The sequence below is a fragment of the Diabrotica virgifera genome, chromosome 6, assembly GCF_917563875.1.
Source record: "Diabrotica virgifera virgifera chromosome 6, PGI_DIABVI_V3a".
Taxonomy (NCBI): domain Eukaryota; kingdom Metazoa; phylum Arthropoda; class Insecta; order Coleoptera; family Chrysomelidae; genus Diabrotica; species Diabrotica virgifera.
In genome coordinates this window covers 180,469,205-180,486,929 of record NC_065448.1, presented here as the reverse complement: position 1 = coordinate 180,486,929, position 17,725 = coordinate 180,469,205, and the positions used below count along the sequence as shown (strand labels likewise).

General features: G+C 32.0%; 1 protein-coding gene across 4 annotated transcripts in view; it reads left to right on the top strand.

Annotated features, from left to right (window-relative positions):
• Nucleotides 1-17,328, top strand: part of LOC114338973 (sodium-coupled monocarboxylate transporter 1-like) — a 179,808-nt gene extending 162,480 nt beyond the window's left edge. For all 4 annotated transcript variants that reach the window (XM_028289597.2, XM_028289596.2, XM_028289599.2 and 1 more), the window contains exons 8-9: nucleotides 13,146-13,381; nucleotides 16,996-17,328. In XM_028289597.2, coding sequence (XP_028145398.1) covers nucleotides 13,146-13,381; nucleotides 16,996-17,233 — 474 coding nt within the window. In that variant the 3' untranslated portion in view covers nucleotides 17,234-17,328. The remainder of the gene's footprint in view (nucleotides 1-13,145; nucleotides 13,382-16,995) is intronic.
• Nucleotides 17,329-17,725: the final 397 nt, after the last annotated feature.

The window sequence follows — 17,725 nt, the reverse complement described above, 5'->3', positions numbered from 1 at the left end:
ATTTCCTTGATTTATCTATTACCAGACTTAACAACCAATTCAACTTTGGTATCTTTCGTAAACCCACCCAAACTGACCATGTAATTCATTTTTCTTCTAATCATCCTCTATCACACAAACTAGCAGCTTTCAGAAGCTTCATACACAGACTTTTCTCTATACCTATGTCAACAGATTCTTTCAACAAAGAACTCAACATTATAAAACAAATAGCTGTCAACAATGGTTACGATCCCTCTATAATAGATAAACTCATCCGTAAAAGAGAATCTAAATTGCTTCAAAATTCTGCTTTCCATCAGTCATCTTCCTCTTCTGCTATTTACAGGTCACTACCATATCATAACCCACATCTATCTGAAAAGATTAAACGTATTGTATCTAACTCTTCTGAGAATATACATATTTCTTTCAAAGTTGGAAATACCCTTAGCCACTTTTTGACAAATACTAAGGATACAATACACTATATGAATCGTAGTGGTGTTTATAGACTGACTTGCTCTGATTGTGATGCCTCTTACATCGGCAGGACTTACAGATCACTCTCAACCAGATCTGCTGAACATTCTAAAAGAGACACTACATCAGCTTTTTCCCATCATTTGAAAGTTAATAATCATCATCTCGACATCCCTGATGGTGTTAAATTAATTCATAACATCCAAGACAGAAACAATCTACGCCTGGATTTGTACGAGGACCTTGAGATTTCCAGAGACATGAGGACCAGCCCCAATTGCGTTAATCGTCAAACAACTTTAAATCGTCCTTTCACTCCTATCCATCGACAACTATTCCCTTAATCCAACCCTAGTTTTCTCTCATTTTTCCTCTCACCCCCCTTCCCCTATACTCCTATTCTCCATTTCCCCCTCCCCCTCTTTTCCCACTACCCCACTAGTTTATAACAGTCTTCTCTTTCCATACTAATCACCCATTAACACATATCTCAACTTGCATTTCTTTTCAACTTCATTGCTGCCTCCCCCACTATCCCATCCCTCACACAGTTTTGATTCTTCTATTTTCCTATCCTTCATATTTTTCTCCACTCCTAGTCATTTCTGGTTTGACCTTGTGTCTCTGTCTCTTTTTCAGGTCCTCTATATCTCATCTCACTGTCTCATCTCCTGTCTCTTTGGAATGTTCTTCACACTCACTTATCCTGTTGCCTGTTATGTTACTTACTCATTTTCTCTCATCTCCGCTTACAATAATAAAAAAAAAAAAACACCATACATCCAATCACTCTGGTCTGTCATATATATCACTTTCCTTACTTAGTAACATTCTGTCACTGCTTTCTTTTTAGATTCTTAGACTTTACTTAACAATAGGATACTGCACACCTATATCCATTACGACCCATTCAGTCAAACTTCTTTCATAAGTTTTATTGCATTCACTATTCTTCTTTTTTCATCTATCTTTTCATTTCCATTCATATCAGGCAACTTCCAATATCCATTTATCCCAATTTAAAATAAAAAAATTTTTTCACATTTTGCATTTGTTTGATTTCAGTTACAATCACATACGTTCATAAAGTTTGTGCACTTAAATATATATCATTTAGTTCAGTCTATTTACTCCACTATCACCAATAGAAATCAATCTCATACTTTTCTATTTCATATACCCATTCAATTTAGATTCTTCTTTACATACTGACACCAACCCACAATTTGACCTATATTGGTAGCTCTCATTCTAATTATTTTATTCACTATTCCACGTTGGTAGACTATCAAGATACATTACTTCCAATTCATTCAGTCCTTTCAAAACTACATAAAGATGAATTAGACTTTATGTCACATAGTTTAATTTTATTATTTTATTACATACTCTCATTCATTTCACAATACTATATACAATCATATCCTTCACACATATATCTACCTCACTAACAGTAATCTTTAGTTATTTAATTTTGTTAACAACTATTTTCCAACTTTTAACAGACATAATTATTCATTACAATAGTATAATAATAAATTTAACACAACATATAGCCACCTTTTGTATATATACTGTTTTCTCGCAATATTCTACCGTTTACCTTCAACCTGTTGTCTGCTTGCCTTGTTAGGCAACCAACATTTCATCACATAAAAACACTCTTAAATTCTGGTTTTCTCGGCTTGTTTAGCTTTGTTTTTCCATGCAAGTCTAATTATCTTACTATGTAGTGTATTTCCTTGTTTCCACAAACTTAACTTTCAACTCGTCATTTCACATCCGATGACGTCACAACTTAAACCACGTAATATATCTGCATTAAATTTAATGAATCTATAAGTTATTCTGGAATAGAGAGTTGCTAATTTAAACTTTACAGTAGATTTTATTATTCAAATAATTTAAATTATTTTTGCAGACAAACCTCCGCATTTTATTAAAAAATCCAAAATCAAATGAAACTTTAACCAAAAATTGGCTTTATCTTGTCATGTCATGTCACCCTTGTCAAATTGTAAATCCACTTCATAATTTCTCAGTTGGTCTGTGCCCATTGAATTGGCAAGTACCTAGTATCTTCGAGCAGGGAACCATGGCACCCTTTTAGCATGTGTTCCACTTTATCCATTAACATCGACTTGTAGTCATAACATTTTAACATATTACATTATGTAAACCATATATGATGATGTTAACACTATTTACGGTGTGCTAGTTTCAAAATACTCGGCAGGATGTAAGTATTCCCACACTTTTTTCATTTTAACAGTCACATTTTTAACCCTTTGCTTTAATCTAACGTGGAAATACTTCATTCTAGGCACTGAAGATGTTCTGTTTAGAACGAAAACGTTCTGCAATCGATGACATTTTATAGTTTTTAAATAAACGATTTTATACCAGAATACATCTCGAAGTTTTTACTTCTGTATTGGTTTTTTAAACTATGGTATACAGCCAACTATTGGGATTTTCCCATTGATTTTTTATTATATTTTAACATCGTTTGCCAATTTTCGGTCTTTGGTTCGTTTGTCCTTTGATTACGTGTCGGATACGTAATCAGTTATTTATCAATGTTTTTTTTTTGGTTGGTTTTACTCGTTTTTCACTTTTTGCTTTAAAGAAATTATTTGGTTTTGCAACTCAAATCAGTTATTTGTCAATGTTTTTGATTGGGTTTACTCGTTGATGAGTGAATTTTACATAGTTTTATTATATTATAACATAGTTCACCAACTTTTGGTCTTTCTGTCTCATTTCTGTTTTGGTTACGTCTGTCGTATCTATAATCAGTAATTTGTCAATGTTTTTTCATTTGTTTTACTTGTTTTTAAGTGAATTTTAAATAATTTTATTATGTGTTAACATAGTTCACCGATTTGTGGTCGTTTTGTTTCGTTTGTCCTTTTATTTCGTCTGTCGTAAATATATTCAGTTATTTGTTAATGTTTTTGACCGGGTTTTCACGTATTTGAGACATTTTTCACAGTTTTATTGTATTTTACCATATTTTAGGTCTTTTGACTCGTTTGTCTGATTATGTCTGTCGAATAATATATAATCAGTTATTTGTCAATGTTTTTTTGGTTGGTTTTACTCATTTTAAGTGAATTTTACATAGTTTCATTATATTTTAACATAGTTCGCCGATTTTCGGTCTTTTGTCTCGTTTGTCCTTTGATAACGTCCGTCGACTATATAATCAGTTATTTTCCAATGTTTTTGGTTGGTTTTCCTCGTTTTGAGTGAATTTTACATAGTTTTATTATATTTTAACATCGTTTGCCAATTTTCGGTCTTTGGTTCGTTTGTCCTTTGATTACGTGTGTGGGATACGTAATCAGTTATTTATCAATGTTTTTTTGGTTGATCTTACTCGTTCTTCACTCTTTGCTCTAAAGAAATTTTTTCGTTTTGCAACTCAAATCAGTTATTTGTCAATGTTTTTGATTGGGTTTACTTGTTTATGAGTGAATTTTACATAGTTTTATTATATTATAATATAGTTCACTAATTTTCGGTCTTTTTGTCTAATTTGTCCTTTGATTACGTCTGTCGTATAATATAATCAATTATTTTTTCGTTGGTTTTACTCGTTTTTAAGTGAATTTTACATAGTTTTATTATGTGTTAACATAGTTCACCGATTTTTGGTCTTTTGTTTCGTTTGTCCTTTGATTTCGTCTGTCGTAAATAAAATCAGTTATTTGTCAATGTTTTTGACCGGGTTTTCACGTATTTGAGACATTTTTCAGTTTTATTGTATTTTACCATATTTTCAGTCTTTTTGTCTCGTTTTTTCTTTGATTACATCCGTTGGATATATACTCAGTTATTTCTCAAGGCTTTTGGTTGGTTTTCCTCGTTTTGAGTGAATTTTACAATGTTTTATTATATTTTAACATCGCTCGCCAAATTTCGGTCTTTTTGTCTCGTTTGTCCTTTGATAACGTCTGTCGGATACATAAACAGTTATTTGTCAAAGTTTTTTGTTGGTTTTACTCGTTTTGAGTGAATTTTACAAAGTTTTATTATATTTTAACATCATTCACCGATTTTTCAGTCTTTTGTCTCGTTTGTCCTTTGATAACGTCTGTCGGATATATAATCAGTTATTTGTCAATGTTTTTTGGTTGGTTTTACTCGTTTTTCACTCTTTGCTTTAAAGAAATTTTTGGTTTTGTTACTCAAATCAGTTATTTGTCAATGTTTTTTGATTGGTTTTACGCGTTTTTGAGTGAATTTTACATAGTTTTGTTATATTTTAACATAGTTCGCCGATTTTCGCTCTTTAGTCTCGTTTGACCTTTAATTACATCCTTCGCATATATACTCAATTATTTTCCAATTATTTTGTTTGGTTTTCCTCGTTTTTTTTAGCGAATTTTACATAGTTTTATTATATTTTATCATATATCACTGGTTGTTGGTCATTTTGACTCGTTTGTCTGATTATGTCTGTCGAATAATATATAATCAGTTATTTGTCAATGTTTTTTTTTTGGTTTGTTTTTTTCACTTTTTTGAGTATATTTTTACAGTTTTTTTTGTATTTTAGCATATTTTCGGTCTCTGTCTCGTTTACTTTGATTACGTCCATCGGATATATAATCCGTTATTTACCAATGTTTTTGGTCGGTTTTCCTACTTTTGAGTGAATTTTACATAGTTTTTTGTATTTTAGCATATTTTTGGCCTCTTTGTCTCGTTTTTCTTTGATTACGTCCATCGAATATATAATCCCTTATTTTCCAATGTTTTTTGTTGGTTTTCCTATTTTTGAGTGAATTTTACATAGTTTTATTATATTTTAACATCGTTCACCGATTTTCGGTCTTTCATCTCGTTTGTCCTTTGATTATGTCTGTCGTAAATATAATCAGTTATTTGTCAATGTTTTTGACCTGGTTTTCACTTTTTGAGTGAATTTTACATAGTTTTATTATATTTTAACATATTTCGTCCTTTTTCGGTCTTTTGTCTGGTTTGTCCTTTGATTAGGTGTGTCGTATATATAATCAGTTATTTGTTAATGTTTTTTATTAATATTTCTCGTTTTTCATTCTTTGCTTTAAAGAAATTTTTTGGTTTTTGGCAGTCATGTGTGGGTTAAACCACATATTATCTAAAATATGTATTTTATTAATATTGCTAAACATTTTTTTTTGAACATATCCCAAAATGCAAGTAAAATTTTCATTTTAGAATATATGTGTGTTTACATATTTAAACCAATAACACAATGTTATTAATTTACATAGTTAAAAAACAACACAGAAAAGTCAGGTGTGGGTTATGAAAAAACTGAGATATTATCTAAACTTTTTATTTTATTAAGATTACCATATAGTTTTTGGACATATATCCCGAAAGAAAAATTTTCATTTTAGAATATATGTGTGTTTACTTATTTAAATCAATAACACAATGTTATTAATTTAGATAAATAAAAAAATGTAAGAGTGACCTACCCTGTTTCCAATAGTCAAATAATAAAAGTAATATTAGTTTTAGAAAGATATTTCTTTTTAAAACATTAATTCAAAAAATATTTTCTTAATTTTCATAAATGACTTGGAAAATTAATTTTATTCATGTGTTAGTAAAAAAAAACTACCCCCTTTGTTTTGAATTTAAAAATGAGCTATATATATTTTTGAATTGTTCATGTTTTTTCCCTTTTCATTGATATATAACAATATTATATTGTTTTATGATTAAATTCACTGTAAGGTAGCCCTGTTTCCAATAGTCAAATAATAAAAATAATATTAGTTTTAGAAAGATATTTCTTTTTAAAACATTAATTCAAAAAATCTTTTCTTAATTTTCGTAAATGACTTGGAAAATTAATATTTAAATCAATAAATACTTTGACTAAAAATTTTACTAAGTACTCTCATGGCGTTTTCATTCACTATCGAGAATCGGTTTTCGCTCAACTATGCTGGGTTTTTACGTTAGCGGGCCGAATGTATCTTCTCCGCATAATGCAAAAAATTTACAGCTGTGGTGAGTAAAAGCCGATCGGTATATGGTAGCTACACTTTTACGTTTAATTGTGGTCATGAATATTTATTCAGAGGTATATGATTAATATTTTATCAAGAGGTTATTATTTTGCAAAAAGTCACTCTTTGCTTTAAAGAAATCTTTGGTCTACTCATTTTTGGGTTAAAAAATACCTGAAAAATTATTTCCTTTCGGGAAATTTTTTGGTTTTGAAAGTCAGGTGTGAGTTAATTTTCCTAAATGCAAGTAAAATTTATATTTTAGAATATATGTTTGTTTAAATATTTAAATTAATAATAAAATTTTATTAATTCAAATGGTTTCAACACAGAAAGCTCGGGTGTGGGTTAAGAAAATAACTGAAATATTATCTACACTTTTTATTTTATTAAGATTACCATATAGTTTTTGGACATATATCCCAAAGGAAAAAATTTTAAATTTTAGAATATATGTGTGTTTACCTATTTAAACCAATAACACAATGTTATTAATTTAGATAGTTCCAACAAAGAAAAGTCCGGTGTGGGTTAAGAAAAGAACTGAAATATTATTTAAACTTTTTATTTTATTAAGATTACCTTATTGTTTTCGCATATCACAAAATGAAAGTTAGACAATACAAACAATACAAATGCTTTAAGCACCTCTTGCACACTAGTTTTTTTTTCGTATCCAAGCCGATGACGAATTTTTGTTGTCGCGTTTTGATGTTTACATCCACTTGTTAGGCACCCCGTACACATATTTTTTTTTCACTTGAGTTTTTTTCATTTTCGTATCCAAGCCGACGGCGCATTTTGTTCTCGCGTCTGATTTTTAAAACCGACTTTTTAGGCGCCCCGTACACATATTTTTTTTCACTTGAGTTTTTTTTTCATTTTCGTAATCCAAGCCGACGGCGCATTTTGTTCTCGCGTCTGATTTTTAAAACCGACTTTTTAGGCGCCCCGTACACATATTTTTTTTCACTTGAGTTTTTTTTCATTTTCGTAATCCAAGCCGACGGTGAATTTTGTTGTCACGTTTTGATTTTTACATCCACTTGTTAGGCACCCCGTACTATTTTTTGTTCACTTGTCATGTTTTAAGATTTTTTTCCGGTTGCGTAATCAAAACCGATGTTAGGATTTTATTAGCAAGCACCATGTTTGCTTCCACTTTTTTTAGGCTTTCTATCGCCCTTAACCGTCTTTGTTCATACCCACTAATAAGATTACCTTGTTGTTTTTACATATCCCAAAATGAAAGTTAGACAATACAAACAATACAAATGCTTTTTATGCACCCCGTACACATATTTTTTTTCATTTTCGTATCCAAGCCGACGACGAATTTTTGTTGTCGCGTTTTGATGTTTACATCCACTTGTTAGGCACCCCGTACTATTTTTTGTTCACTTGTCATGTTTTAAGATTTTTTATCACTTTTCGTAATCCAAGCCGACGGCACATTTTGTTGTCACGTTTTGATGTTTACATCCACTTGTTAGGCACCCCGTACTATTTTTTGTTCACTTGTCATGTTTTAAGATTTTTTATCACTTTTCATAATCCAAGCCGACGGCACATTTTGTTGTCACGTTTTGATGTTTACATCCACTTGTTAGGCACCCCGTACACATATTCTTTTTCACTTATTTTTTTTTTCATTTTCGTATCCAAGCCGACGACGAATTTTTGTTGTCGCGTTTTGATGTTTACATCCACTTGTTAGGCACCCCGTACACATATTCTTTTTCACTTATTTTTTTTTTTCATTTTCGTATCCAAGCCGACGACGAATTTTTGTTGTCGCGTTTTGATGTTTACATCCACTTGTTAGGCACCCCGTACACATATTCTTTTTCACTTATTTTTTTTTCATTTTCGTATCCAAGCCGACGACGAATTTTTGTTTTCGCGTTTTGATGTTTACATCCACTTGTTAGGCACCCCGTACACATATTCTTTTTCACTTATTTTTTTTTTTCATTTTCGTATCCAAGCCGACGACGAACACTCCACAACTACGGTTTAAGCTGTTTTCTATGTCCACTAGTCCACATCAGGTGACATTTTTAAATGATTTTGGTGACCTTTTACGACCGAAAACTTAGGTACATGAAAACAAGAAGATTATATTAGTAAAACTACTTGGATAGTACCTACGGTTTTATAGCTTAATGGAATGGGTATGGAATTTTAAAATCCCTGCTTTGATCATGAGCAGGTGACCAGCCAATGAAATGTATGCAGCACCCCCACCTAGTGTGTTTTAAAGTACCAATCTTTACAAATGCATGTGATATCCAACTAAATCTTAAATCATGGTTGGGTACTTTTAATTTATGCAATTATAAAATACAATGTAGTGAAACACACGTATTTTTTAATTATTACTGTTCACATGCATGAGGTTTTATTTTATTCCCCTTTGTCTTCGATTCTCACTATATGTCTGCATGTGTAACATACGTCGATTAAGAGGGAAATATTTCTTAATTTATTCACCCCATTCCATAGCGTTCATTCACAAGTAAAAATTATAACATTCCGCTGCTTTTTGCATGTTACAAAAATCATGGTTACTACTAAAGAGGCATTCGACTGTTACTGTCAGATCTTGAGATATGTACACAGTCAAGAATATAAGACACACATTACTTTGCGTACAGGAGAAGATGAAGAGCGTCATGGTCACTGATTTTTGTTAATGTGAATTCCTTTGCTAATCATATAGTGTTGGCGTCACCTAATTAGTATTCACCCTATTACCTAATTAATATTCACCCTAGCCAGCGGTTGTTCATTGACCCACTCCTCCGATTTGCAGGAAGGAATACTCACTACTAGGGTAAGAAGAACCTAAATTCAAATGCTCATGCAATTCGGAGTTGCCCCTGAAAATTACTCTCCAAAACGGTCATTTACTGGGCTATAATAGAGATCCTGAAACATATAATTTAAAAGTGATTATTGAAATATAAGTTATTTCCTATATTATCAACTAGGGGTTTTTTAATTGGATTAAACATGTCAATTGGACGGTTTTTGAAACTGAGAATTTTTTAGCTAATTTAAAAAAAAATCAAAACTACGTCATTTTTCTAAATTTTAATATTTTTCAAAAGTGCTAGTTGACAGTATAGGAAACAACTTATATTTCAATAATTACATTGAAATTTTATGTTTCAGGATCTCTGTTAGTCCCAATAACTACAGCAATGAAGCTATGTTTTTTTATGGTGCCAGCAGATGGCTCAAACTCTTTTAATTTTTAACATTTTTTTTATAAAAATAAATCTTCTGCATGTGCATGCTTCCTTTTATAATGAAAAATATTCGTGTCCAGTTTCAAAACAATTGGTACAGTAGGCACTTTTTATTTTAGAAATTCCCAAAAAAAAAGTATACGAATTTCGTACTGTTACACTAGAATAACCCAATAAATTTAATTTTATGTTATCCTATTATAGTTTATTTGCGTGATAAAAACTGTAGAGCGTATCTAAATTGTAGAGGCACTAAATTTTGAGAAATGATAATTTAGTTTTAACGACAAACTGTTGGCAGGTTGTGGTATTATATTATATTATAATTTGGATAATTTATCAGCTTCTATAATATTAATGGTAGGGGAGCCCAAGCGGGGATTTTTGCAGTTACTCGAGCGCGTCAGATTATCATATGGGGAGAAATCTGGTACCCTGCAGATGTACCTCTACCATATATTGGCTCTTAACACAGGGGAGTTCGTGAAGGGGGGCCCGAAAAAAAAAATCTATCCTTAAAAAAACTCGAAATTGTCAGATTAAGATAAGGTAAGTTAAGCACATGCAAAAGAGTGTATATTTAAAAAATCTGACGATTTGAGCCGGGCATAAGGAAATGGGTGGGTCCCAAAGTTTCACAAGAAAAAAGCGAATATTTCGCGAAATAAAGATCAGATCGAAAAACCGTAAAATACACTTATTCAATATTTTTGAAAAATCTATCGAATGGCATCAAACACGACCCCCTACGGAGGTGGGGTGGGGGGCTACTTTAAAATCTTAAATAGGAACCCTAATTTTTTATTGCATATTTGGATTCCTTACGTAAAAATAAGTAACTTTTATTAGAAACATTTTTTAGAATTATGGATAGATGGCGTTATAATCGGAAAAAAACGATTGTTGGAAATGGAAAATTAAATTAAAAAATGGCAAGCGCCCGCTAAAATGGAAAACTTTACTTAACTTTTTTTGATTTTAAGACCTACTCTTCACATCCCAATAGGTCCCCAAAGCGCTCGAGTGACTGCACATTTAGCATACTTTGCTCCCCTACCATAATAATTCAGAATCAAATACTCGCAGAATAAATAAAGGACTAGTAACAAATAAGTATCTAATACAACATGACAACGCTAACTATTAAAAAACAAAAAAACGATAGGTAATCGATGCTGTAAGTTAGAAAGAGATACATTACTCAGGCTGAGCATTCACTTGATACTCAGTAGCATGTCGTTTACGTTGTTAGTTGTTATATTTATTAAAAGAGGAGTTTTTACAAAATTTATGTTTTTGTGTGTATTTGAAACATAATTACGTGAAGCTTCTTTAGCTAATAAAAATTAGTGACGTATGTAGTAATTGTAGCAGACGTAAATACACTAAGCGCCAAAATTAACGCACCACCTTAAAAATGGGACATTTTTGATGTCTCCTATTTCCTAAACCTGTTGTCCGATTTTAGTGATTTTTTAAATATGTTATAGCTTTATTCTTCAAGAATGTGGATGTAGTAATATTGTTGCTAAATAGATAAGTGTCATTGTATACCGGGTGTAACAATGATAGTGTGTTTTTTCCTCAAAGTTTGGAACACCCTGTGAAATATTCTAGCGTATATAAAATATTGAAATTAAAACTCAACTATAACCTTAAGCTATCTTAACATTTTGCTTTTTGATTCATTTGCTTATGTTGGATAATAAAAAAGTTAGGTACTTTAACAACTAGCAACGTTTTTCATCAATACAGGATGTTTCTAAATAAGTGCGACAAACTCTAAGGGGTAATTCTGCATGAACAAATAATGACCGTTTGCTTTATAAACATATGTTCGCAAATGCTTCGTGTCCGAGATACGGGATGTTGAATTTTTTCTTACAAACTGACTATTTATTTATTGCTCTAAAACCGGTTGAGATATGCAAATGAAATTTGGTAGGTTTTAAGAGGTAGCTATTGGGAATTTTTTGGCATACAATTAAGAATTTTAAATTCACCATTGCGTGCATACGGCTAATATGACCGGGTAATATGACCCGTATGGGCCGTATGCACGCCAGTGGTGAATATAAAATTCATAGTTTCACGTCAAAAAATGCGCAATAACTACCTCTTAAAACCTACTAAATTTCATTTGCATATCTCAACCGGTTTTAGAGCAATAAATAAATTTGTCAGTTTGTAAAAAAAATTCAACATCCCGTATCTCGGAAACGAAGCATTTGCAGACACATGTTTATAAAGTAAACGGTCATTATTTTTTCATGCAGAATTACCCCTTAAAGTTTGTCGCACTTATTTTTAGAAACACCCTGTGTTGATTAAGAACGTTGCTAGTTGTTAAAATATCTAACTTTTTTATTATTTAACATAATCAAATAAATTAAAAAGCCAAATGTTAAAAAGCCTAGGGCTACAGTTTAGTTTTAATTTCAATATTATATATACGCTAGAACAGGGGTTCTCAATCTGTGGTACATATACCACTGGTGGTACATATTATTATTTGCGGTGGTACCCAAAACGCAAAAACTTAGCCAAAATCAGCACTATAATAGTTAATTAGATTATCTAGCTACATAAATATTTAGGTTAAGTAGTACCAAAAAAAATTACAAAGTATTTTGTGGTACATTACTCAAAAAGTTTGAGAACCACTGCGCTAGAATATTCCACAGGGTGTTCCAAAATTTGAGGAAAAAACACACTATCATTGTTACACCCGGTTTACAATGACACTTATCTGTTTAGCAACAATATTATTACAACGATATTCTTGAAGAATAAAGCTATAACATATTAAAAAAATCACTAAAATCGGACAAACAGTTTAGGAAATATGAGACATTAAAAATGTCCCATTTTTAAGGTGGTGCGTTAATTTTGGCGTTTAGTGTATTTGGATTGTGACAATTGGTGTAACAAGCTTAACTTACCTATTAAGTAATATTATCTTGAAGCTTCTAGGTCTTATTCTAAGAGCGAAATATTACCTTAATCAGTTTTTTCTACAACCGTGTTAAAAATGCAATTTTTAGCACTCCATACGAGAGTTAAAAATGCTACTTTAAAGCACTAGCGCTTTAAAATTTTTAAGGCACTGCAGTTCGTATTAACCGTATAGGCAATTTTGATGTAATGTCAAAAAAATATAAAAATGGAATGTCAGTCAAGTTCAAGTAAAAGTTTTTGTAGATATTGTCTTGTAATTACGTTTGTAGAAAAAATATTGTACGCTATGCGTGTTAAAAAGTACATTTTTAAGGCACTCATGTGAATTGCAGAACTCGCTTCGCTCATTCTGCAAACTTTCACATGCGTGCTTTGGACGTGTACTTTTAACACTTATATCATCAATAACTATTATATGAATATATTTGACTGTAAAATAACATTTAAATTGCAGGGTGCAGCTTTTGGTATAATCCTTGGGCATTTAGTTACATTTTGGATTGCCATCGGAGCATTTATTATAGACAAACCTCCAACACCTTACTTACCGTTAAACACAGATGGTTGCAATGAAACGTTTTTTAGCGACCACGTCAAAAGGCCAAGTGATATTAGTTTTAACGTTACCACATTTAACTTAGTGAAAAATAGCTACACGGAGACTATTCAGGAAGAAGTTAGTAATAATAAGTAAGTACTAAATTATAGATTATCATTGTTTATTAAAAATCAATGGTCCATAAGAAGTCTACTTTAATAACATAAGGGATACTACAACCCATGTTAAGCCTTATGAGAGGCTTCCCATGTTAAGCCTCGTTTCCTTCGTATTGTTCCGTTCTGTCTTGTTTCTGGCAGCTTCTGCCAATTGGAAACACCAATATTTCTATAATCCTTATCTTGACTAAACCTCGAGATCAACGTTCGTCTACTACTTATTCTCCCTAGTATTTTTATGAGGACTTTCCTGTCGAATATTACTTGTCTCTTTTATATGAGTTAGAAAGCACCCATAACTTCCACAACCGCACATTAGAACTAAAGGTATTAAGGTTTTAAATATCATGGTCTTTTTATATTAGACTATCTTTCTCTTCTACCTTCTTGTATGAAGACCTTTTTCTTCTCTCGGTATTAGCCTCCTGCATTTTGTAAATGTTTTTGGTGATTTCTCTCTTACCATTTTTATCTTTTGCCATTATGCTAACGTGTTCTCTTCATTCCTGTTTCCCCTTTGTTACCCATGTAGGTATACCTTTTGTTCATGCCCTACTTATGTTTTCACTTCTCTCTCTATTCAGTAAACTTTTCTCTGATATTCTTCGGACTATTCTCATCTCTGTCGTTTATAGCAGTAGTTTTGTTTCGAATGTACCGAATCTCGTCTCCACCGTGTATGGCATTGTAGGTCTAATTGCTTTTTATAGATCCTTGCTTTTATATCTTGTCTTAATGGCTTGTTTATCGAGACTGTATTATTTAGAGATCCCGCTGCTTTATTTGTTCTCAAGAATTGTTGTCGAACTTAATCAATATCAACATTGCATGTTAGAAAAATTCGGATAGGCTCTAGGTTCTAGGATTGGAAGTCTTACAAGTAACAGTGTGGAGTTATTATTATGCGCTTAAAAAAAGGAGAGTGAAAATTGTCTGAAGAGACGAGATAAAAACAACAAACGGCGAAACAGCTATAAAGGATACAAATTGTGGTATGTAGGGAAACGTATCACTAGGCATGACATTGTTATAACTGCTAATAATGAAATGAAAGATACTGCATAAGGAGTTGTTAGAACGAGTGGCAGGACAATGTTTAATGTTCTATATAAATTGAATTTTAAGCGAAATGTTTATAACCAATATATATATTGCCGTACAAACATATGGGAAGGAGATTTTAACACTGACATAAAAATAGGCAAATAAACTCAGAGTTACACAATGAGCCATGGAGTAGTGATGTTGATTATAGTTACTTTCGAGTATTCGTTACAAATCGTTACTTTTGTATAAAGTAATAATTTACAGTATTCGTTACTTTGATTACTATGATTACTTTTGTTACTTTTGTATTTTAGTACCGGTAATCATATCGAGAATCGTATTTCTCAGTAGGTAGGTATTTTGTATAAAGTAATCATTTTTTACAGTATTCGTTACTTTTATTACTATGATTACTTTTGTTATTTTTGTATTTGAGTACCGGTAATCATATCGAGAATCGTATTTCTCAATAGATAGGTATTTTGTATAGGTATTCCGATATAACAACGACCTTCACCGATCTGTTTAAGGGATAAAAATGATTTGATTACTATGATTACTTTTGTTACTTTTGTATTTGAGTACAGGTAATCACATCTACAATCGTATTTCTCAGTAGGCAGGTATTTTGTATAGGTATTCCGATATAACAACTACAATAGTCGTAGTAATTACTCGCTCTAATACGATTGGTACGAAGTAACGAAGTAATCAGAGTAATCAAAGTAATCAAAGTAGATACATTAATCGTTACTCGCTCTGATACGATTGGTACTAAGTAATCAAAGTAGATACAATAGTCGTTACTCGCTCTAATACGATTGGTACGAAGTAACGAAGTAATCAGAGTAATCTAAGTAGATACAATAGTCTTTACTCGCTCTGATACGATTGATACGAAGTAATCAGAGTAATCAAAGTAACGATTTGCCTCTCTGTATAATAATCTTTACTTTCGGTATCCGTAAGTAACGAGTACTTTGTATCGAATAGTTACTTTTTCAACAACACTACCATGGAGCCTGCAGTGCCGGGCGTGAGCCTTCGACACCACGTAACAAAACAACAAATCAGGCAATACCAGGTGTTCAAGACGTCATCGAAAGAATCGCGACGCTTAAGTGGAATTGGGCAGAACACAAGATGGGCGATGGACAAGACGCATTATGGAATGGCGGCCCAAAAACTATAAAAATAGTCGAGGATGACCGCTGACTAGATGGCCCGACGACGTGAAAAGAGAAGAGGGAAACCTAAAAGCGAATGTAGAGAACATTGAAAGAAACTGAGGATGACCTATGTGCTGCAGTGTACGAGCTTGGCTGAATAATTATATATGTCATGCGACACATGGTTCAAATAATAATGCAAGTGAGACTAGAAGGATGAAGGAGTCAACGAAAAAGATGTATTTTCTAGTTGATGAAAGATTGAGCAGTCAGTTTAAATTAGTTTGTCTATTCAGACTAGCGGTTTTAAAAATAGGAATTACGATGATGACCGTCATTCTAGTTAAAAAAAACGGTTAACAAAATAAAGAACGAACGACTTAAGCCGTGTACACATATACGAGCCGAACTGTTTGCGAACGATATATTCGTATAATTTGTACGGTAGTACGAACCGTTTAAGAGCTGTTCAATTCAATCGTCACTCGTCATAAACCACGGCCTGTCAGTTTTTGGGACGAACACAAAGGATATTCGCAGTTTAATTTGAACGGCGTACGCAGCGATATTTTCTCGTCGAATCGAGATTGTGTAAATGAACGTGTTCTTAGAGATAAGAAACGTCAGAAACACAATGTAATCAATTTTTATTTTATAGGATACGAAACCGGTAGAGGTGCTTGCTGCACTCTCTGATTGGACTAGAATATGGTTCGGCTGTATTTTCGTTTTGCAACGAAATTGAAAATGTTTATTCATTTTTGATTTACATTTACTCTGATTGGAGTACGAAGGGAACCATTCTCGTTGGAACTTTACCGCGTTGAGCAGATGGGACGTGAATTGTAAATTGTAGAATTCCCTCATCTTCCTTAGTCTCAGCATCCGTATGGCTTGCATATTGGAGAAGCCTTGGAGGTGCAACCAGAGAAGGTTCCCATTGATTTCATTCTGGTGGGGTTTAGAATAGCATTATGTTGTTTTATATGCCATTAGAGTGAAAACTTAGTCTTTTTATTTTATAGTTGATAAACAAATAACTGTTGTCTTTATTTACATTTCGAACGTGACTTTAAGATAAAATTACAAGTTAAATGAATCATTTTTACATTAAACTTCGTACAAATTGATTTGTAGTTGATTCGTTGCTTTCCATAAATTGTGATGAGTTTGCAAGAAGTTCGCTATACATATATTTTCAACGAACTATATGCGAGCAGTTCGCAAACAGTTCGGCTCGCATATGTGTAGCCGGCTTTAGATGTAGTACGCGAATATTTTTGTCAAGTTTGCAAATAATATTATGTAAATTATTAAATACATATTATGTATATTATTATTGCTTATGCTTATTGTACTTTATTTTTGTAGGAACCCTTTATATCTGCTTTATTCAGTAACATATATGTACTACACGTGCATTGGATGTCTAATAACAGTGTTAGTTGGCACTCTGGTATCATATATCACAAAGAGTAAACTCGACAATTGCGATGAAGATTTGATTCATCCTTGGATTTGGAGAATGAAAAATTTGTGTCGCAGGGGCAAAAGTTTTGAATTACAAAACATTAATGATAAAAAAACAAAAAATGATAACGTAAATTAAGGATAAAAGAGACTGATATCCAGTATATTTTTATTTTATTTGTAACAAATAGGTTATAATTTTTTACGGATTGAAATATATTTTTTATTGTTTTATTTTATTTTTTACCTTTATTCTAATGTAACCTTTTCATTTGATGTGAATAACGTACTATTAGTACATTCTCTCACGGTTTTTGCTGTAAATTTTAAAGAACCGATTGGATTGACATGGAATTTGGCATAGGCATAGCTAACATGTCAAAGAAACAAAGTGATATGGTGCCGATGTGTGTTTTTAAACTGGGGGTGATTTTCACCCCATCTCGTGGGTGAAAAAGTATATGTCCAAGATAAGTCCCGAAATAGATAAACTGACTAATTATAAGCAACTTCTGTTCTATCGAATTTTTTCAGAAAGTCAATACTTTTCGAGTTATTTGCAAGTTAATATGTTCATATAACCACGTTTTTAGACGGTTTTTCGCAAATAACTCAAAACGTAATCATTTTG